Source organism: Sphaeramia orbicularis, chromosome 2, assembly GCF_902148855.1.
Source record: "Sphaeramia orbicularis chromosome 2, fSphaOr1.1, whole genome shotgun sequence".
NCBI lineage: Eukaryota > Metazoa > Chordata > Actinopteri > Kurtiformes > Apogonidae > Sphaeramia > Sphaeramia orbicularis.
Window position 1 is genome coordinate 1,578,139 of NC_043958.1, and position 23,571 is coordinate 1,601,709.

General features: G+C 37.6%; 4 protein-coding genes across 9 annotated transcripts in view; 1 reads left to right on the forward strand and 3 right to left on the reverse strand.

Moving 5' to 3' along the window:
• Positions 1 to 22,155, reverse strand: LOC115432443 (zinc finger protein 501-like). 2 transcript variants are annotated; one of them, XM_030153298.1, is made up of 3 exons: positions 22,141 to 22,155; positions 3,560 to 3,582; positions 1 to 2,885 (listed from the first exon to the last, which is right to left on the reverse strand). In XM_030153298.1, exons 2-3 carry the CDS (start codon positions 3,578 to 3,580, stop codon positions 1,542 to 1,544), a joined length of 1,365 nt encoding a protein of 454 aa, XP_030009158.1. In that variant the 5' UTR covers positions 3,581 to 3,582; positions 22,141 to 22,155; the 3' UTR covers positions 1 to 1,541. The 2 variants fall into 2 exon arrangements, with proteins under 2 accessions (XP_030009158.1, XP_030009148.1); XM_030153288.1 differs by lacking the exon at positions 22,141 to 22,155 and adding an exon at positions 4,529 to 4,697 and having other exon boundaries at positions 3,560 to 3,661.
• Positions 1 to 23,571, forward strand: part of LOC115432728 (zinc finger protein 420-like) — a 597,943-nt gene that overhangs the window by 57,549 nt on the left and 516,823 nt on the right. The gene's annotated exons all lie outside the window — the stretch shown is intronic.
• LOC115432321 (zinc finger protein 227-like) lies at positions 13,223 to 16,524 on the reverse strand. 2 transcript variants are annotated; one of them, XM_030153186.1, is made up of 3 exons: positions 16,089 to 16,524; positions 15,881 to 15,944; positions 13,223 to 15,317 (listed from the first exon to the last, which is right to left on the reverse strand). In XM_030153186.1, the coding sequence occupies exons 1-3, from the start codon at positions 16,205 to 16,207 to the stop codon at positions 13,902 to 13,904; spliced, it is 1,599 nt and encodes a 532-aa protein (XP_030009046.1). In that variant the 5' UTR covers positions 16,208 to 16,524; the 3' UTR covers positions 13,223 to 13,901. The 2 variants fall into 2 exon arrangements, with proteins under 2 accessions (XP_030009046.1, XP_030009047.1); XM_030153187.1 differs by having other exon boundaries at positions 15,881 to 15,975; positions 16,089 to 16,157.
• LOC115432494 (zinc finger protein 239-like) lies at positions 19,627 to 23,514 on the reverse strand. Of its 4 annotated transcripts, none has more exons than XM_030153387.1 (4): positions 23,477 to 23,514; positions 22,118 to 22,186; positions 20,537 to 21,560; positions 19,627 to 20,010 (listed from the first exon to the last, which is right to left on the reverse strand). In XM_030153387.1, the coding sequence occupies exons 2-4, from the start codon at positions 22,133 to 22,135 to the stop codon at positions 19,865 to 19,867; spliced, it is 1,188 nt and encodes a 395-aa protein (XP_030009247.1). In that variant the 5' UTR covers positions 22,136 to 22,186; positions 23,477 to 23,514; the 3' UTR covers positions 19,627 to 19,864. The 4 variants fall into 4 exon arrangements, with proteins under 4 accessions (XP_030009247.1, XP_030009226.1, XP_030009231.1 ...); XM_030153366.1 differs by having other exon boundaries at positions 22,118 to 22,199; positions 23,365 to 23,514; XM_030153371.1 differs by having other exon boundaries at positions 22,118 to 22,199; positions 23,477 to 23,497.

Here is a 23,571-nt window from a genome sequence, read left to right on the forward strand (position 1 = left end):
GACCAAACAATGCGGGAATAATTATAAAACATTACATTTTTTATATAAGCGAATGTAGATAATTATCATGATTCTATTTCAGATAATTGCGATGTGAATATTGTGTGCTAACTGTAACTGGCTAAAAACCTTTACTGAGCATCAGAAAATGATAGATCAGTCAATCAAATTTTATTTATATTGTGCCAAATCTTAACAAAATTTATCTCATGACATTTTACATTCAGAGCAGGCCAAGACAAGAATCTTAATAAACCAGTTCACAGATACCAACAGAATCCTCTATCCTGATCTAAAATTACCTTTGACTATTTTTTACAGCAGTAAAAACTGCTCAACCAAAAGTTTGTATATTTGTTGTTTGTAAGAGAAACTGAAGATTTTGATTCTCAGTTTATTTCCTTACATACATAGTTAACAATTTCGACAAAAGATGAAAAAAAGGGGTAAAAGAAAAACAACACTAGTACCTTATAAAGTCCATGTATATGAGACCTTTTAAACCCTGGGCCATTTGTTTCAGTTTGACTCATTTCTATGTAACACAAACCAGTGGATTAGCCAATAATAGAAGCGTCATTCAGCTTTTGATCAGAAAACAGCACAGGTAAGACAACATTCATCATCATCTCTTCATAATATGACCTTTATTTTTGCTGTACTATGTGTTGTTCAGTTTGATCAGTGGAGAAATAATCCTTGTTCTGTTGGATCTGCTTAGTGTTCGCCTAGTGCTGCAAAATTTGTGTCATTGTCTTTTGTTCTATTAAATAATTCATGATATATGCTGATCTCCGACTGTTAGAGTGGTTTACAGATTTGACCATTTGAGTGCTTGTTTGAGTTGTGTTCTATTTTATGATAATTGGTTTTGTTGGGCTTTTAGCTGATGTTCTTCTGGTTTCATGGATGTATAGCGTGTATATATTTATACATGTCAGATAGTGTTACCATGGCAACACAGACGGAACTATGGCAACTAGGCTTAAGAGGCTATTAATCTCATAAAAGAGGCACATTTAAGTTAAAACCTTCACACAATTACATGGAGTTAATAACCCATGTTTGACAAATGTCCAGGTTTGCTGTTGAAAACTAATTATTCAAGCAAAATCTGACTGGATTGTGCAAATATAGCTTCCAGGTGAGTCAAGTCTATCCAAAGGTCATGTGGATGGAAAACAGCCATATGTGAGATGTACAGTTTGTGGGTTATCTGTGTTATCTCTAACAGCCTATGTAGTTTTAATATATTGCAGTGTCTTAAAAATAGTTTGAAGGCCATTAACTCCCACTAAAAGCTGAACTTTGGACCACCTTCAGTTTAATCCTCACAAGCACTTGTACTGTCAAAGATATACAAATAATAATAGTAAGACCATTGATGTCATCAATTCTAACAGAAACAACAAAGTTCCATATTCACTGATGTTTTAACCCCTTGTGAGGAATAGACTTCTACTCACTGAATTGACAAAAACTGTTTTTCATGTTTCTTAATGTGGATGTAGAATACACAACATCACATAACTAATTTTTTGTCATACCTCACAGCCTTCATGAGGCAAATCATCAGTAAAAGGAGAGTCTAACGGTTTGTAGGCACATTCATGTTTGGCACGCTGAGATGTTGTGGCAAATGCTTTCTCGCAGAGTCCACACTGATAACTCTGCCCCCCGCTGTGGGTGCGCTGGTGACTGCGCAAAGTAGAGCGCGACCAAAATATTTTCCCACACACCTCACATGGGATCACCAGCTCCTTGGTGTGACTAAGGCAGTGATCACGTAATTCTGATGAAGATCTGAAGTCCTTTCCACATTGGTCACAGCAGTATGGTTTCTCCCCTGTGTGGATGTGTTGGTGTAGTTTGAGGTAGCTCCTTTTGGTAAAAGCCTTCCCACAGTGGTCACAGTGGTATGGTTTTTCTCCTCTATGGATCCGTTCATGTGATCTTAGGTCACCTGCTTTGGCAAATGTTTTCTCACACAGGTCACATCTGTATGGTTTTTCTCCAGTGTGAATACGTTTGTGTGTTCTGAGGCTGTTCACCTGACAGAATGCCTTCCCACACTGGTCACAGCTGTACAATTTTTTTCCACTGTGGATGCGTTCATGGGATCTGAGATCACTCACTGTGGTGAATGCCTTCCCACACTGGGCACAAATATATGGTTTTTCTCCAGAGTGGAAACGTTGGTGTGTTCTGAGATCAGCTGCTGTGGTGAAAGCCTTCCCACACTGGTCACAACCGTACGGTTTTTCTCCTGTGTGTATCCGCCGATGTGTTTTGAGGTTGTACTCTTGTGTAAAACCCTTCCCACAGTAGTCACAGGTGTATGGCTTCTCTCCCGTGTGTATGACTTTATGTTTTCTAAGGCTGCTCACAGTAGTGAACGCCTTCCCACACTGGTCACAGCTGTGGGGTTTGTCACCGGTGTGGATCAGTCGGTGTGTTCTGAGGTGGACCATTTTGATGAACGCCTTTCCACACTCATAGCAGTGATAAGGTTTGTCTCCAGTGTGGGTGCGTTGGTGTGTTCTGAGGCTGCCTGTGTTGCTAAACAGCTTTCCACACTGGTCACAGATATATGGTTTCTCTCCAGTGTGAATGCGTCTGTGTATTCTGAGGGTGATTGCTTGGGTGAAAGTTTTTTCACAGAAGTCACAGCTGTATGGTTTTTCTCCAGTGTGAATGCGGCGGTGTATTCTAAGAGTGAAAGCTTGGTTGAAAACCTTCCCACATTGGTCACAGACAAACAGCTTCTCTCCACTGCGCGTAAGTTGGTGTATTTCAATGTTGTTCACTTCAGTGAAAGTATTTGATGGGGTAAGGATTCCATCATCCAAAGAACTTTCAGTTGTCTGGTCAACTATACCTTGTGTCTACATTATGAGACAAACACACAAAGTAGAAATTAGTGAAAGGTTTAATTAACAATTATTCAGTCAGCAATTCCATTTTTTCGTCATCGGTCTGTATTATACCGCACCACAGCTGCTCCTCCTAAAGCTAACGCTAGTGATTTGGGCAATGTGTCGGTTGAATAAACCGATTTTATTTCCCCAACTGCAAGTCGACATGTAGTGCTCAAAGGACTACCAAGTTACACCAAATGATGAGTATTTTGTCCACACACTTTAAGTTTTCATGCTCTAGTTGTATTGTGTGCACTGATCGCAATCTTCAAGCAAGTCAGAGCTGTTTTTGTGGAGAAAGGGGAACCTACACAATATTAGATAGGTGGTATCTGATGTTCTTATCACAGATGCTGAATTGTTTGAGATCCAGTGGTTGTTCTTTCGATACTTTTGGTTGGTACTAACCACTTTAGATTGAGAACCAACAAGAAAATCTGGATATGCTCTCACCCATCACTATTTATCACTTTTTTTTTTCTTTTTAATCAAAGTCCATAACATTACATGTTTAATGATGGTTTTCTGTGGTGAATGCTTTACAGTATCCACAAAGAAGGACCTATAATAATGTCAATAATGTTGTATTAACCTTTTGTCCCCAGCAGAGTTAGATTTAATAGTGAAATCCTTTTCCTCACCTCTTCTGCCAACTCCATCATGCCTCTGATGTACCTAAAACCCAGGATGAACAGCAGCGTTCCACTGCTTCTCTGTCAGAAATGTCTCCGCTAAATGATCACCTTTTATCAAAGAAACAACAAAACAGGAAACACAAAACAGAACAGACACAAAGTCACATCCCCAGAAACCACCTGTTATAGCAACATAGCCATCATATACTATGTGTGTAGATAGCCATGAACAGAACTGACACTTCCAATCTGATTGAATGGGTTTATTAATTAACAAATACTGTGTATTACTGTCTTAATGTTTATTGGTTGGCAATTATTGAATTCATTTGATGAATCAAGCTTTCCCTTTGTGAGAATCGTATATCAAGACGTTTCTTGTTCAACAAAAATTCAAAATCCAAAATGTTAGCTTGTGGTAATATATTAATAGTGAAAGTGGGTTTGTAGTCATGTAGGGTAGGTAGTTTCAGTGAATATTATTTTTCAGTCTTGTGGAATAAAATGAGAAATCGTTCGTATCATCGAACGCTCTAGTTTGAACATTGTTACTGTGGTGAGTCCGTGGCAGACAAAACCAGTAAGTTTAACTATATTTAGATGTGATGTGATTCTGTCTGGATGAAGGAGATGTTCAGGGTTTGTGTAAGGAACCCTATCCGTGAGTTTCTTCTCTTTACAGCCCGAAAATACAGTGTTTTCCTCATTTCAGGACTAATGAACTCCTCAGTTTCATTAACGGACGACCTCTGCTAACAGGCTAACTCCACTGCAGCTAGCTCAAAGGCTGATCCCAGGATACTTTTAAGTCTCGATTTCTCTCCCAAACGGTTTCCCTCAACTTCTGGGGGTTGCTAAACAGTTTCCAGTTAATAAAGAAAGACAAAAACAGAAACAGACCACGAAAAGACGCTATTTAGCTGCTAACAGTCTGATGTAAACAGTAGCTAGTTAGCTTAACCGCTCGTTACCAACCTGAGACAAAAGCTCCGGTTCGGTGTCACAAGGCGGGAAGAACTCCGTCTGTCGGTACCGGAACACTGAGACACATTAGAGCTGATTAACCCAACAAAAAGTCCCAGTGAATTCCGATTTAATGTTCAATGTTTAGCTGCTCCGCTAACCACTAATGAACGGACATGAAACCGGAAATACTGGCGCTAGCGTGGCGTTCACTGCCTGTGGGAAAAACGGAAAAGAACGGAAAATCCAGGTAATGCGGCCGCTCTTATTTAGTTTTTAAATCCAAAATGCATAGAACACACACACACACACACACACACACACACACACACACACACACACACACACACACAGATACTGAAGTCCAGAACACAAATAAAAGTAAATAAAATCATGTTTATATATATATTTTTAAAAATACGTAACTTTTACTTTCCTCTTTCAACAGTTACCGCTAAACTTAATTAAAATAAATAACTGTCAACTTAGAAAGGTCATGAAACAAATAATGTCACAAACTAAAATAAAATACAATCCTTATTAATTATCATATTTTCAAAAACATCTCGGGGAAAAACCCAAATGAAACCTCACTGTTGTGATTCCCTGAACTACTCCTGTGTCATGTATGCCCGCGGTTAAATGTTCATGTCGTAAATAATTATTCAAGTACTACTAATAGTTGTACCAGTGTTCTTTGTTAATCCTCTCTTATATTCAACCAGCAATAATATAAATGGCCAGTAGGTGGCATCATTCGCTAAGAATTAATTTTATTCTTGAACAACTACAATGCTCTCGGTTGATTAAAAATATTAATAAACCTCCAACTTCAATATTAAAGAAAGTAAGAAAGAGGCTCTGACATAGATTACAAATTATTATTAATATGTGATTAATTATTGCCATATCTGCTCCCGTTTCGTTCCATTATTCACCTTCTCTCTTCATAACCATTCCTGTATTGCACTACTGCTGCCATTGTAAATAGATTTATATACATACTTTATATTCTGTTATAGCTTATTCTTTATACCACTAGTTTATTCTTTTCTTTTTTTTTTTTTTTTTTTTTCAATTGCATGGCTTTTAATAACAAGGTGAGAGAAAAACACTACCTCAGTTCTCTGTATGCCCTGTGCATCCACTGAATTGATGATTAAAAAAAAAAAAAAATCTTTGACTTGTCAGGCAACTAAATGAAAAAACTAACATTTTGTCATTTCACTTGTTCTTCATCTGTTAAAGTGAGAACAATAATCCTCAGAGGTCAAGCTTTACTTATTAAATTATCTTTTTTAAGGTACAAATAACACAAAACCCAAGTGTTTTATATCCAAATGTCCAGTTTGCTCTTTGCTTTATGGAACCGAGGTTGTTTTTTTGTCCTAGTTCACTGTCGAAGGTGCTGAAAGTATTTAAGTTGTAAGAGTGACAATGTTCAAATCTGTTGTGAAAACACACCTTTACTCATGTGGATGAAATTGGTTTAACAGAGTCTGAGCTTCACAAAAGTAGTGGAATATATGAATAAAATGATAGATAAATGCAGAAAACATGTCTAATTGTTTTCATTTACTGTAATTTACTTGATAATTTTGTCAGTTTTTGACAAATGTGTCATTGATGTTGGTTTTACTTCAGCATAGATGAATCCTGTATCTGTATAAAAACATCAATCACTAAAAGATCAATCCTATCTCACAGACAGGAAATTTTTGGTAAGTATGGATACATGCTCTTCAGCGATCCATGAAATTAGATGTGGTGTGCCCCAAGGATCAATCTTAGGCCCCATACTTTTTAATTTATATATGCTCCCACTTGGGGATATCATCAGGAGACATGGCATCAACTTTCACAGCTATGCTGATGACACACAGCTGTATATTGCCATGTCTCCTGAAGACACTCGGCCAGTTGATGCCCTTTTTAACTGTATTTTAAATATTAAAACCTGGATGGCAGAAAACTTCTTACAGCTCAACCAGGGCAAAACTGAAGTTTTAGTTATCGGTCCTGAGGCTACGAGAGAGAAATACTTACCAAAATTACAAGCATACTCTTTCAACCCATCGGTACAAGTAAAGAACCTGGGCGTTATCTTTGACTCTGAGCTCACTTTCATCCCACACATTAAATCTATTGTAAAAACAGGTTTTTACTATCTTAAGAACATAGCCAGAGTTCGTCCAGTTCTCTCTCGAGCCAACACGGAGATGCTGATGCATGCTTTTATTTCCAGTAGGATTGACTACTGTAATGCCCTGCTTTCTGGTCTTCCCAAAGACAGAATCTCACAACTCCAACTTCTCCAAAATTCAGCCGCTCGAGTGCTGACGAAGACCAGAAGGCGGGCTCACATTACACCGGTTTTAAAATCACTGCATTGGCTCCCCGTGTGTTTCAGGATTGATTTTAAGGTCCTTTTAATAGTCTTTAAATGTCTTAATGGTCTTGCGCCTTCTTATCTTTTAGACTTGCTTTTACCCTATGAACCCTCGCGGACCCTGAGGTCCTCTGGCACTGGCCTTTGAACAGTTCCAAAAGCCAACACAAAAACCCATGGTGAGGCAGCTTTTCAGCAGTATGCTCCTCGCCTCTGGAACAGCCTGCCAGGGAACCTCAGGGCCGCAGAGAATGTAGAAATTTTTAAAACCAGGCTCAAGACCCACCTTTTTAATTTGGCTTTTAACTGATGCTTCTGTTTTATCTACGCAAAGGTTTTATAGTTATATTTAATATATATATCTTAAGATTCTTTTAACCAGTGCTTCTGTTTTATCATTTTAATGTTTAATATTTTTATTATTTTCATATATGTCTTAAATTTAGCTTCTTTTAATCAGTTCTTTTATATGTTTTTAATGTTTCTTATTCTCCGGTGTTTCATCAGAGGGAGCCCTCCATGCCGGGGGGTGGCTGTGGACTCCGGGGGCTGTGGCACCTTCTCTCACTGGGGTCCGCTCCTTTCTGGTGGGTGGGGGTCCCAGTTGGCCCTCTCCCGCTAGTTGGGATGCGGGGCTGTGTTGCTGGTGCCTGGTCGCCGGGGTCGGCGGCTGCCTCCTGGTGCGGATGGCTCCCTGAGACAGCGCCTCCTAAATTGATCTTTTACCTTTACTTGTACATTTTTGTTCTGGTCTACCCGTGCTCAGTCAGTCTTCTTAAGTATGTGTGAGCCTGTGGGTTTGCATGTATATGTGTGTGTGTGTGTGTGTGTGTGTGTGTGTGCGGGTGAGTGGGTGGGTGTGGGTGGGGGGCGGTACTGATTTTTAAACTGATATGTAAAGCACTTTGTGCTACAGTTTTTAATGTATGAAAAGTGCTATATAAATAAAGATTATTATTATTATTATTATTATTATTATTATTAAAAAATATCTATTAATGCTTTTGTTTGTTTGTTTGTTTGTTTGTTTGTTTGTTTGTTTGTGTGACTGAAGAGTCAAGGAACAAACAAAAAAAAAGAGCCAAGTTGAGACTCAAGACTGAGGTATTAAACAGCAGTTTAATGGTACAATATGTTAAATAGAAAACAAGGCTCTAAAATATGGTACATATTGTTTTATTTTATCATTTTATTAATTAGTTTGTGAAATATTTATTTCTTCAGAAAGAAAGCAAACACAGATATAAAAAAAAAAATTCTTAAAAAAATTAGTATTTTGACCAGTTTATTAAGTCACGAGTATCAAACATGGCCACGGGCAAAAACCAACCCACCAAAGGATCCAATCTGGCCCGTGATGCAACAGTCCAGGGTGTTGAATACAGACCGATTGTGATCTCAAGTAAAATAATAGTGTGATAACCTATAAATAATGACTCCAATTTTTCTTCTTGGTTTAATATGAAAAAAATATTACATTATGCCTATAAATAATGACAACTCCAAATTTTTCTCCTTGTTTTTGTGCAAAAAAACAAAAAAAATCACATTGAATTCTGAAAATATTTACTTTAACAAACTATCCTTTAGCAATAAAATGAATAACCTAAACAAATATGAACAACCTGAAATGTCTAAAGAGAATTAAGTTTAATTTTAACAATATTCTGCATGTTACTAAATGTTTTGTGCCTTTGTAGATCCAATCTATAGCGCATATGTATAAATGATAAGTTGAGGCAGAATATTGTTAAAATAGCACTGATTGATTGTTCAAAATATATATTTTTTCAGGTTATTCACTATTTTTTTGTTCAGAGAGTTTGTAAGTGTATATATTTTAATAATTTAATGTTATTTTTTGCACTAAAAGAAAGAGAAAATTTTGGAGTTGTCATTATTTATAGGTACCTATGTTATTAATTTACTGGTCCGGCCCATTAAGATCAAATTGGGCTGAGTGTGGCCCCTTAAAGAAAATGTGTTTGACATCCCCCTGCCTTAAGTGGAACAAAAATACTTAGGAATAAATCCTGACTTAAGCTATGGTAATTTATGCACAAAAGAGAAACTGCAGTTGTTATTTACTCAGGTCACCATTGTCTAAGATTATAAATTCTTTGATGATCTGAAACATTTAAATGAGACAAATAAATGTGAAAAAATGTAAGACATGAGGAAGTGGAATATCACACGTTTACATGTCACACCCAGATTTGGTTTCAGCATTAATATAAAAAACCACAATGCCCAAACACATCATGTTGTTTCATTTATTTATGAGGGTAACTGTTGGTAACAGAAGAACTCTGACCTGCTGCGATGTTTTCCGCAGATAAAATAATTCAGTAGTTGTGACATTTATAGACTGAAGTTTATCTCACTGATTGCCACATCCACCCATTTCCTCCTGCTGACCAAGATGAAAATATCAGTATGCGCTGAATAAAAGCAGATATAAAGGAAGTGTAACCAGTTAGAGGTAACGGAACCCCCCCCCCCTTCCCCCAAGCTCCTGTTGAAGGATATTCATGTCTCTGCAAAAAGTGGTCTGTTCTCTGTCACCAGAGGTTTTTGTTTCTCTGCAAACACTGAAATAAACAGAACTTGAATGCATCATGAATTAAATCAATAAGTCTCATAAATCTGGATCACTGGAACTAAAGTAATACTAAACAACGTGAACAGAATCAGAACAACTGTGTACAAATAATCTGCAATCCGAATTTGAAATGACAATTTTAACCCATAAAGACCTAAACATCCACTGGACATCATCAGATATGACCCATCTGGATGTTCAGAGGCTCCATGGTTACCATGGAAACACCGTCATCTTCTACAACATCAGTTCATCAATGAACCACAGGGAGTTGGTTCAATGACAGTGGATGGACACGCTGGGTTTATGTTCAGTTAATGAGAGATTTTGCTGAAAAAGTCCCCTTTTCTTTGTTTTTTTTTTCCTGTTTTTGATATAATCATCCTCAACTTTAATCTGAGCTTTGATGAACATCTACATGATCAGTGAATCAAATATAGGAAAACAGATGATCTTCACTGAAAAAATGCAAAATGTAGAGGATAATATTACAATCAAATATCAAGGCAAGGCAGATTTATTTGTATAGCACAATTCATACACAGGGCAATTCACAGTGCTTTACAAAAATGAAAAAGAGACAAGTTAAAAACACACAATTACAATTAAAACGTAATCAATAAAACATAAATAATAACCAATTAAAGCAAAGTAAAAGAGAAGAGTGCAGATAGAACCCTTTCAGTTGTTCTATGCACAGTTGATCAGAGCTGTTTTCAGCCTGGACTGAAACATTATCAGAGTAGAGGCCTGTGGTGATAAATCATTCAGGAAAGGTTAAATAAAGAGAAAAATGAATTTAGGAACTGACACAAAAGTCACACTGGGTCTTTATAATTTATAATAAAAGTAAAATGAGCACAATACTTGACAAATGAGAATAAAGTCAACAAAAACAGCCTAAGTAATCAAATGAACAAAAATGAATAACACATTCAGAAAATAATAAGTAACGCCAGCAAAATATGTCGCAAACTGAACTATACTGAAGAAAAAAAAAGAAAACAGGCATTCATGCTTTGTGTTTTCATAAAAACTATTAACATCATGTAATCAAACTGACATCTAAAGGGTTAAAATCCCAAAAAATGACTGAATGTTTGATAGTTTTGAGCCAGAGCTGAAGTTGTTGAAGGGATTCATACAGAACAAATTATTAATCTGTAAAGTTTTTACAGCAGTTTTTTGGAAGTGGATGTTTTGTCCAGGAAATTCCACTGATGCCTGAGGGTTAAAAAAATAAACAGAAAATATGCTGGATGTGAAAAAGCAATCAATGTATTTACACTGTGAGCGGAAGACAAGGGAGGAAATGTACAGCTATGTACATACTCCAAAATAAATCTGATGATGGACTGAAAAAACTTGGATTTTCATATTTCTGAAGTGCATGTAAACGCGTCATATCCAATTTTCACAATAACCGGATTTCGGTCAGTTACAGGATTTTCATGGGTCTCATTGAACCTGTTTACATGACCACAGAAGTCCGATAACTGGGAGTAATCGGATCATTGTAATAATCCGATCTAACACAGTTACATGCACTTAAGATAACTGAAAATCCCCAGTTTGGACGCTCCAGTCCATTATCGGATTTCTTTTGGAGTACGTACATACTTAAACACAACTGCTTATGTGCCTTATTACCTCCGCCAGGAGGTATTGTGATCGCTTTGCTTTGTGTGTTTGCGTGCGTGTTTGTTAACAAGATAACTCAAAAAGTTATGGACGGATTTTCAGGAAATTTTCAGGAAATGTTGATACTGGCACAAGGAAGAAATTATTAAATTTTGGTGGTAATGGGGGGGGGGGTCTGTCTTGGCGGAGGTCTGCGCTCTCCGAGTGCTTTTCTTGTTTGATTTGTACTTTCTTTATTTTCTTTATTTTCTTTATTTCTTTTCTTCTGGATGCTTTTATTTATTGTCTTTATTGTCATGGTTTATCTGCTTGTTAATGTTGTTTTATTTTAATAAAAAAAAAAAAAAACTTACATAAACTTCCTGTTATTGTCTTAGACTGCGTCACTTCTGTTCTTACGACTTTAATTGTGTTTACACATGCGCAAACGTAAAAGAACAAAACAAATCAGATTAACCCGTATACATGCGGGAAGACATCGGAGTGTTGGGGACAAATCCAGGTGTGTTAAACTGATTTCCCATTATCAGATCACTGCTGTTATCTGATCAAACAGATCAGATTATCCTGTTTACATGATCACTTGAATAATCTGATAACTCCTGAAATCGGATAGTGATCGGAGTATCGGTGTGAATGTAAACAGGTTCAATGACTTTATGCCAAATCATACTTTGCTGAAGTTGACACTTTTATAAATTAAAAAAAAAAAAAAAATTATTAAGACTTTCATTAATATGTGTAGATTTGTGACTGATATCTGCTCTGGTGTCCAGAGATGATGTTGTAAGTAATAGATGTTAGTCAAATACATCCATTCAGTTACTTTAGAGATCTTTACCCCAAAGGGCAACGTAAGACGACAACTTGACCAAAATTACATTTATTCAGAACAAAAGAATAATTAATGAAAGTTTTCATCCACCACCAATATTCTATAATCTTTAACCCCTGGTTTCAGTAACTCTCCACCGATATATGAGTCTATTTTTGATAGACTGATACTTTCACATCTTGTACAAAGCTGATTATAATTCAGAATATTAGATAATAACAGCCACATGTATCTACACACATCTGACCTGCCCACACACGGAACAGCCACAATACACAACTTACATGTACAGTTACAATGCATTACATGAGTTTTTTTTGTTTTTTTTAAAAACCCATTTCATACTGTGTGAAGACACAGAAAATACCAACTCAACCAGCATGAAGAACCTTTCCTAAGCATCACATTATGTTTCTATACATCACAGGTGTCAAACATGTGCCCCAGGGGTCAAAAACAGCCCGCAAAAGGCTCCAATCCGGCCCGTGAGATGGATTTATGAAATACAAAAATTACACTGCAGATATTAACAATCAACAATGTTAAAACCATTTTAAGTCACTTCAATCTAAAGTGGATCAGACCAGTAAAATACTATCATAATAAGCTATAAATAATGAAAAAGGCAATTTTTTCCCTTTGTTTTACTGTAAAAAAAAAAAAAAAAAGTACAATTACACAAAAATGTATACATTTACAGACTAGCCTTTTACAAAAAATGTGAATAACCTGAGCAAATATGAACCTGAAATGTCTTCAGAGAAGTATGTGGAATTTTAACAATATTCTCCCTGTTATTAAATGTTTTGTGTCTTTGTAGATCCACTGTCATCTGTAAGTTGTAATACATAAGTATAAATGGTAAACTAAGGCAGAATATTGATAAAATTTTACTTATTTTACTTAAGAATTTTCAGGTTGTTCATATTTGTTCATGTTATGTTCAAGTACAGTTCGTACATGTAAAAAACATAGAGAAAAGTTTGGAGTTGACATTATTCATATTATTGTTTTACTGGTCTGGCCTGCTTTATATCATATTAGGCTGTATGTGGCCCCTGAACTAAAATGAGTTTGACATCCCTGCTATACATGGACAGCTGAACAAAAGCTTAAGAAGAAGAAGAGGTTGAAAAACAGAAATACCAATTAACAAAGCACTGTTATCCATATGTTTTATGACTTGTACAATGGCGACCAAATTATTAGAACACTTGGAATATTTAAGAGGTTTCATCCTTTTTTTTTTTTTTTTTTTTTTTTTTTGCTTGTTTTTTTTTTTAAATTGGCTGTTAAAATACTCATAAAACATATGAAATACCTACAAAGTCACCATTATGCTCTATAAAACATAGAATAGATTCATCATAAGGAGATTTATATAATTTTACAAAAATAACCACGAAACCTTCCTTTATTTAGCACAATCATGTTCGTTCGCAGAAGAATTCAAATTCATTGTTTGATCGTCAGGTGTGATTGTGGTTAAAACTTCAGATTTGTCATTACTTCTAATAATTTTGGCCACCACTGCATTGCATGGTAGAAATAATGACAAAAACATATTACATCAATGAGATCATAATAATGAACAGGATTAATAAGCTATAACCACATGGGTCAGGATGACAGTGGAGAGCCCTCAAACTGCACTGCATTCAGGACTAGCATTCTTCTAGACCTGAACAAAATGACAGAACAAAATCCTGGACATGACAGAAGAGCAAAACACTGAGGCACTGAGGAGAACACAAACATACTTCATCCCTAGAATTAACTTTTGTTACTTCATTTATCTTCTCTTCATTGGTTACCAGTGTGTCTTGCTCATTTTGTCTGCACTGGCATTAATCAAACCCCCTGTCACTGACATATACATATTTGACATGTTCATGTTTGGTGTTGTAATACCCAGTGACTAAGTGTCTATCTCAGAGTCTGACTGAGGTTTTCTGTGGGTACGCATATGATATTTAAGAGTACCTGGTGACCAGAATCTCTTTCCACACTTCTTACAAGGTAACTCCGGTGTTTTGTTGTGGATAAAACGATGCTCACGTAAATAGGCTGCAGTTGTGAAAGCCTTCCCACAGTGGTCACAGAAGTGTGACTTTGCAGAATGGCAGAGCTGGTGTTTCCTCAAAGTGCCAGGGTCAATGAAAGCCTTCCCACACTGGCCACAGATATATGGTTTCTCTCCAGTGTGGATGTACTGGTGAAATCTGAGATGGCTCGCTCTAGTGAAGGCCTTTCCACATTCGTCACAGGTAAAGGGTTTCTCTCCACTGTGAGTATGCTTGTGGAGCTTCAGGTGGCTATTTAAGTTGAAAGTCTTCCCACACTGGTCACATCTGTATGGTTTCTCTCCAGTATGGGTTCGTATGTGTTTTCCCAGTGTGCTTGCATCAATGTAACCTTTCCCACACTTGTCACAGACATATGGTCTCTCTCCTGTGTGGATGCGTTGGTGTATTCGGAGTTTGGATGATAAGGCAAATTCCTTGCCACATTCATCGCAGCTGTGTGGAGTCCACCCAGCGTGAAAGTGTTGATGGCTCAGCTGGTGGTATCTATGAGAACTTACTGAGTGAAATATCTTTCCACACTCATCACATGGGATCACCCGCTCTTTGGTGTGTTTAAGGCGGTGAACATATAAGCCAGCTGGAGCTCTGTAAACCTTCCCACAGAGATCACAAGCATATGGTCTTTCTCCAGTGTGGGAATATTGGTGAAATTTGAGATGGCTCGCTCTAGTGAAGGCCTTCCCACACTCGTCACAGCTAAATGGCCGCTCTTCACTGTGAACACGTTGGTGTTGTTTGAGCGTCCCCTTTGTGGAAAAATCTTTCCCACACTCTTCACAGCTGTGTGGTTTCTCTCCAGTGTGGACAAGCTGGTGCCTTTTGAGATAGCTAGGAGCAGAATATTCTTTCCCACATGCTTCGCAGCAGTACATTTTTTTAATAGAGTGAACAGTGCGCTGGTGTGCTTTGAGTTGGCTCATAAGACTGAAAACCTGCTCACACAGGTCACAATCATATGTAGGTTCTCCAACATGGAACCGTTGATGCCTTCTCCAAGAACTCATTGTGGTAAAATTCTTCCCACAGTGGTCACAGTGCTGTAGGTCCTCTCCAGTGTGGAGGCGTGTGTGTATTTTGAGGTCTACAGTACGGCTGAAAGGCCTCCCACAATCGTCACACTTGTAAGGTTTCTCTTTGGTGTGGGTACGTACATGTACTGTAAAGATACTGGCTTTGGTGAAAGTCTTGCCACAATAGGTACAGGTGTGTGTTTTCTTCTTAGATACTTTACCAAGACTGCCTGGTGTCTACACAAGGAAACAAAGCCATAGTAGATGAAATGCAGTAATGGAGCTGAAGAAAATATTGCACAAATATTTCTAAATTATGACACCACTGTGGTTACTAAGAAACTAAGTCATTATTTTCAAAAATAAAGTCTTTATTTTCATTAAATAAAGTCATTATTTTCAGAAACAAAGTCTATATTTTGAGAAAAAAAGTAATTATTTTCAGAAACAAAGTCTTTATTCTCATTAAAAAAAGTCATTATTTTGAGAAGCAGCCATTATTTTATTAAACAGAGTTGTTATTTTCAGAAAAAAAGTCTTTAGTTTGAGAAATAAAGTTTTTATTTTCAGAATTCAAGTAATTTTCTTTCTTTCTTTTTTTTTTTTATTAATCTATGTCACTTGTTTGTAATTCTATAGACATCTATAAACAGACAGGGTTAATAAAGGTATCAATTCACCATGATGCAACATACAGAAAATTAATGTCTGTATTTTATGTGTAAATTTTCCCTGAAATCCAGTGATCGAAGGCAGAAATACCTGCAAGTGAAATATGACTTGTAATATTTTTTTCCTACCTCGTTTCTGGATGCCATCAGGTTGGTAGTTTTCCTCTGGAACTTTGAGTTCCACCAGATGCAGCTGAAAAATCCGGAAACACAATGTCTCTGTTCTGTTTTCATGACAGAACAAAAACCAGAACAGGCATTAATCCACTACGTTTGGAATCTGGAACACACATTCAATAGCATCCCTTGGCTTGTAACATATCTAATAAATACTCACACAGATATCAGTCGTTTTGTGGAGGCTTGAGATTGTGAGGGGACACTTACACGTGCAACTGTAGTTATCACAGTCAGACAGGACGTGAAACCGCAGAAACCAGAGATGTTTTTACGCATGCGTGCAATGCCTCTGCAGATGCGTGATATGCATCTGGTTTCCTGTGGAGACTTTTTTGCTCTGTTTACTGAGATGTTTGCACACGCTTCGATGCCACTGACAGATAAAACTGATGCTTATCACTCTGGTTTTCAATGTAAAACAGGTTCTGAGTCACAACAAGTACTTCGTCCTGGAAAAATATGCATGTACGGTTTAAAAAACACCGAAGAAAACAGTCAGAAAGATAAATCAGACTAAGCTTTGACTGTTTTATGTCAGTTAGGATGTAATAAAGAGGGACTTTGGTACCTATTTTGTATCTAGAATACACTTTTAGGGCACATTTAGAAATAGATTTTAAAAAAAATTATTTACACTTTAAGATGTCAAAGGGTATTTTCTCTGTTTGTACATACTTTGTTACATTCACCTTTTTAAGATAGTTAACAGTGTTTCCCCTAGTCTTGCATCCTTTGGTGGGGGGGGGTGGTGTCTCTGGGAGGCATTTCCTCCTTGGCTATGGCATGGCAGGAGGGGGTAAGGTGCTTTTCAGTCATGCTTTGTTTATTACAACATTTGGAAAGGTTGTAGTTGGATTCTGGGGGGGGGGGGGGGGGGGGGTACTCAAAGCTAAGGTGGTAAAAGCTTAGTTAAAGCGTTCCCTTCACAGTGCTTTCACCTGTTACGTTTATATATATTGGGACTTTGAGTCCATGCCATGGGCTGTGATGTTTATTAAAACTTTGGCCAAATTTGCCTGAACTGACCGTCACAAAAGCCTGTATGACTGGTTCAGTTCACACACACACACACACACACACACACACACACACACACACACACACACACACACACACACACACACGCGGTGCATGCAGCACTCCCACTGCTGATGTGGCATGTGCTGTGTAACCAATCACATGGTGCTGTGGGAGGGACAATGCTCACGGCACAGAGAAGTAATGGCAGACGGAGTTGAGACAGCCGGCTGCATCAGAGCCAAAATAACCCTGTTTTAAGTTTGATCCATCACATCGGACGCCGGGCACTTCAAAATCCAATAACGATAATGACCAAAAGCTCGACCCCTGGTTTGTTGTTGTCCAGATTTCGTATAGGTGGTGGCCTGAATGGCCCAGTTAATTTTGAATTCTTGTGCTCCGTACTGGCCCTGACGTGACTTTAAAGCCCCCCAGTCCCTTCCACTGCCTCCCCTCACCTGTACAAGCAGCCACCCGCAACTTCCGGTCTGCGTTTCTCGGGGGGACGGGGCACCCCCCTTATACAATTGTAAGGGAAACACTGGGTAATGTACAAATAATACAAACCCAAGTGTTTTATATCCCAATGCTCAGTTTAATCTAAGCTTTATTGAACTGGGCCCATTTCTGTCCTAGAGCTAATTCAGCCCAAATGCTGAAAGTCTGAAGTCAGATTATTGAAAATGTTCAAATCTGTTGTGAAAACATACCTTCACTAATGTTGACAAAGTGTTTTGGTGTTGACATAGGGTTAACAAAGTCTGAGATTCATAGAAGTAGTGGAATATATGAATTAAATAATAAGAAAGTGGAGAAAACATGTCAAATTGTCGTCAATTATTTTTATTTTATTTTATTATTTGTTTGCTTATTTGATGAGGACAACATATATTAAGAAGCTCCTGAAGTCTTTGAGCACAGTGACATCTGGTGGTTTGAGATGAATCCTGTAGAATCCATTCAAGCCTAATGTACCTATTTTATTTCCAAAATAAATTTATACCTTATATGCAATAACATATTAATAAAAGGCCTAAAGATGCTTTGTCAATTTTGACATTTACAACTGGGACCAAAATGTGTTGATGAGCAATTTAAAAAAAAAAAAAAAAATAGAAAGAGAGAGAGAGAGAGAGAGAGAGAGAGAGAGAGAGAGAGAGAGAGAGAGAGAGAGAGAAAATGAACAAAGAATTTTTGATACACATTAATAATCTTTGTTGATTTAATTGTGTACATTTTGGACAATGAATTAAAATACATTTTGAATTAAGGTGAGAAAAAAAAAAGAAGAAATTTGGAACTTTTTTCAAAAATATATGCAAAACAGAAATGGAATGTCCCAATAAAATAAAAAGATAATTCTGAGCAACAGAATAGTTTGTATTCTCAAAATGTGTGAGAAGATTCTCATGTTTAATTTCAATGGTGGTTAAATTGGAATTTTTAAATTTACAATTGGTTGATGAGATTGTCTTAGTTTGTTGTTGTTGTTTTTTTTTTAAAGACAATTGTCATTTTAAATTTTATCTTATTGTCTTATTGTTTCTTGATCATTACACATTTTATTCAGATATTCTTAATTACTTAATTATTATACTGTTATATTATATATTATGCTGTACAGTTTCCTTCACCATCCAAAGGCACACAGAAACTGGGGGAAACGCTGACAGGAAGAGGTCTGGCAGACCCAAAGACAGCCCCAGACCATCACACTTCCTCCTCCATGTTTGACAGTTGATGTCACACTGAGGAACCATCCTTTCACCTACTCGACAGCGTACATAAGTCCTGCAGGATGAACCAAAGGTGTTATGGACTGATCAAACCTGCAACTGGAAGTCTTCTCTTCACAGTTGAAACTGACACTTGCTTACTACGACCACTGTTGAGCTGTGCTTGAAGCTGTTGTCCTGTGAGTCGCCTATCACTCAAGCTGTTGACTCTCACAAACTTGTCTTCTGATCCTGTTGTGGCTTTGGCTCTTCCAGACCTCTTCCTGTCAGCATTTCCCAGTCCAGTTTCTGAGTGCCTTTGGATGGTGAAGGAAACTGGACTTACTGACACCTGGACTTTCTTGGCAATTTCTCTGTAGGACAGACCTACATGTTTAAGTGTTATGATGCTCTGTCTCTCTTCTATCATTAACTGCCTTTTCCTCTTTTCCATTTTCATAGTAACACACTACTTTCTGCAGTACAATACTGTTCAAATAATGCTCACAATGGTATGGTACCAAAATGTGTTCCAACACTACTTTTCTGCAGACACAGGGGGTTGGAAGGAATTCAGAAACGTTGGGACACCTGGAGGAAATGGTAGCACCAACTTTCCAGGCTTGATCAACCTCCATTGCTGCAGAACTGCTTTAAGTTGTTAACCCATTTCTTGTTCGCTGAAAAAGGCCTTTTTGTATAATTCTGAAATGTACATTAGTTTTCAGTTTTGTTTAACCTTAACTTTTTTTTTTTTTTTTTAACCTCTGGCAGTTCACTGCTTACCTTTGTACCATTTACAGCTGTTCATTGGACTTGAACTGCTTGAATTTCAATACAAAACTGGAAAAATTGGGGTGTTCTAAAACTTTTGACCGGTAATAGCAATAAAACACATACTCACTAAGAATTAAATCATAAATAACGAGTGAGATGAGATAAGACAAGACATCATTTATTTCACAGTTAACAGCAGCAAAATACAAGAAGCAAGTGCAGTGAACACAGGCAGAAATCATACAAGAGTGAAACATGAAAGATAAAGTGGAGGAAAAAAAATGCTGTTTATGCTATTTACATAAATTTAGAATTAAATATTATCTAGATATTTACAATACAGTTGCACAAGTAACAATTTTCAGCTTCACTTTAGGACTGTTTCACAGCGTTCTCCTTCCATTTCAGAGTACTGATGCTTTTATACTGTTACCATCACATAGTCTGAGTGTATGTAGCCAGTCTTTGGGTCTGAAGAGGTGGAGTCGTCTACAGACAGTTCCAAATCTGTTATGGGCGGTGAGGTGTCTTGCAGATCATGTCTTGGACTGTGAGGACTTTGGGCAGCTATGGATGAAAGAGTTAAATGGTTAGCAGTGACAATCTACATCTTCAGTAGAACAATGTGGTACCATAGTCAGCCAGCAGGACCTGGTCCTGATCAGATCTGTGGAAGCTGATACTGCCTCTGTAATAGCAACCACAGCTTTTTAAGGATGTCAGCTACAGAGTTACAATGTCAACAATTACAGTGTTGGGATGAAAACAACCGATGTCATATCCCAACCATGCCGTTGCAGCAACACTCCTATCTTATCATAACCTTAAAACATCATCAGTAAATGAATTTTGTCTTATCTGGCAACACTAGGGTTGTTACAAGTTGCAAGTATCTTTAAGTTGACCATACATTTACTTTTTGGATTTATTTTTGTCAATTTATTTGTTTTTACCTGTTTTGAATGAACACTTTATTATTGCAATTACCAAACTATTACAGAACTAAAAGTAAAGTGCTGTCATAGTGTTCCTTTCTATTTCTTATATGATAACTCATGGTATGTGCAGGAGTAAGGCTGGAAATACTTCTCACCCATTTCAGAGCTGCTTGCTTCAACTCCTTTGTGAATACGTTCATGTTTAGTTCGCACGGATGATCTAGCAAAAGACTTCCCACAGACTCTGCACTGGTAAGGTTTCTCTCCAGTGTGCATACGCTGGTGAATGCGCATTGTTGAGGATGACCAAAATATCTTCCCACACATGCCACATGGGATCACAACCTCCTTGGTGTGTCTAAGATGATGATCACGTAAGCAGGATGCAGATCTGAAGGCCATTCCACACTCATCACAATTGTATGGTCTCTCTCCAGTATGGACACGTTGGTGTGTTCTGAGGTAGTATATTTGGGTGTAGGCCTTCCCACACTGGTCACACCTGTAGGGTTTGTCTCCTGTGTGGCCACGTTGGTGTCGTCTAAGTATGCCTGCTTGACTAAAAGATTTCCCACACTGGTCACAACTGTACGGTTTCTCTCCAGTGTGGATGCGTTGGTGTATTGTGAGATCACCTCTTTGGGTGAAAACCTTGCCACATTGGTCACAGCGATTAAGTTTCTCTCCTTTGTGGATTTGTTGATGTAATCTGAAGTGTCCAAGCTGGCTGAAAGTTTTCCCACACAGCTCACATCTATAGGGTTTCTCACCAGTGTGAATGCGTTCGTGTGATTTGCATTGACTTGCTGTAGTGAAAGTTTTCTCACAATGGTTACAGCTGTGTGGTTTCTCTCCAGTGTGGATGCGTTCATGTGTTTTACAGTCACCTGCATCAATGAAAACCTTGCCGCAGTAGGTACAGCTGTATGGTTTTTTGCCAGTGTGAATAAGTTGGTGTTTTCTAAAGAGACTTGAGGTGGTGAAAGCCTTCCCACACTGGTCACAGCTGTACAGTTTCTCTCCAGTGTGGATTTGCTGGTGTGTTCTCAGCCCACCCACCCGGGTGAAAACCTTGCCACAGTGGGTACAAGTGTGTGTTTTTTCAGATTTTGCTGGAGCCAAGAGACCTGCGTCGTTCCCCTGAGAAGTTTGGGGGGTTTTCCTAGGTTTGCTTTGTTTCTAGAACAACAAACAGAGAATCATTGAGTTAAATGTAGGAACAGAAATTAATTCTGCAATAAATAAATCCATTATATCAGATAAGTCATTCCAAACCTTAAAAAAACATGGCTCCCACTTCCAGACTGTTAAGAGTTTCTTTAGTTTTAATCCAAATTTAGATATTAGTAAATGTTTTGACTGTTGGCTGATAATATTAAATTGTGTGAAGAATATTTTATCGATGGACCATCTGTCAACATCGAGCTCTGTGTAGATATTGACATGTCCTAGTTTTGACGACACTTGAAAAGATGAAGGCTGTACGACACTCTTGATTTCAGTTGTAGGATGTGGTGCTCTGGAACTCTGGTCCTTCACACTTTGTCTCATGTTGAGGCTTTAAAACATTGAGCTTCATCCAACAATGAATTAAAAACTCAATCAGTAGTGAGCAATATTAGTCAAAAGGGCCTGAGACAGTAACACATATTACACCTCAAAACTAGACACATCAAACTTAATCTTCTGAATTTAATGCTTATCTGTTAATGACAAACACTGATCATTTTCATCACCTTTTCTGAAGAGTCCATGAAACCTCTGATGCACCTAAACCTGACACAACAGCTGGTAACAGTCAGAAACTGCACCTTTCATCTGACAAAAAAGAGAGAGAAAACAGATAAACTCCCAAAAAACAGATAAGTTTGATTTACTATTACAGATCTGAATTTGTGATTTCATGTTGGATACTGTCATTGTTAAATCACTAACAGAGACTTTAAAGTTGTTTTTTCTTGGTGTAAGTTGAAATAACTGTGTATCTGGTAGATCTGGACAAAAATCATGAGGATCCTTTGCCATAGAATTAGGATCCATGACCTGTTATGACTTGGTTTTGGGGAGTCGGGAAATTGTTCTAGTTTGTGTAGCTAATCTCAGGTCTCAGACTATGTTAGCTGGGCTATATCAACAACAAATCATTGAAATCAACATGTTGACTGCAGTCCTGTAGGCATGCAGGCTGAACTACAGACTAAACAGGACTGTTTTTCTAGTATTTATTTCTATATTTTTGTCATTGTTTCACAGTTGAATGTTCATGTGTTACAATCTATATCTTCAACAATATATAGCCTGATAAAAAGCCAATGTTTTATTGCTTTTTAGAACTGCAGCTGAATCGCGTGTCCTCCAAACCTCAGTATTATGATACATTTGACAATTTGATGACCCAAGAGAAACAGCAATTGCATCACTCACAGCTACACAATATACACAGTTATGTTGTTGTTATCTATGGCTACTTTATTAATTTTACATTAAGACACATATTGTGTTATTAAGGCCTGAAAAGAATTTGGCGCACACATACTGCCCTTTTGTGACTTTGAGCCCCTGCCCCTCTATAATCCTGTGCACGTCCCTGCTAATGACATAAAGCTACAAACTCACAGGTTAGTGCAAAGCTATCTGTAAAATATAATAACTCTGACAAACAGGACATGTAAAATAAATGTCAGCTGAGGATGAATGATTTGACAGAACTAGAATAAAATCTCTAATAGTACAAACATATTGCGGGATATAATCGGAATCAATTATTTTCTGGATGCATAAACTGGAGACATAATATATTTTAACCCTCGGGCGTCAGTTTAATTTACTATCCTATGGTTTATTTCTCTTTTTAAAATAACGGGATGATCTCCAGAACAGAAACCGAACACCACAGGACGTTAATTAGCTGCTAACAGGCTAATGTAAACAGTAGCTTAGCTTAGCCACTCACTACCGACTCTGATTAAAAAAAAAAAAAAACCTTTTCGGTGTCACGAGGCGGGAGGAACTCGGCCTATCGGTTCCGGAACACTGATCCACCTTAGACTCGGTTAAATCGACGGAATACGCCGGTTTTTGTGCTTTTTGTTTACCTGCTAAAGCTAACTGTCAGGACACACCGCTACTGCTGACGCTGCATTTACAACTACTGGCAGAGTGGGAAATATGGAAACTCAAGCTATTGTCG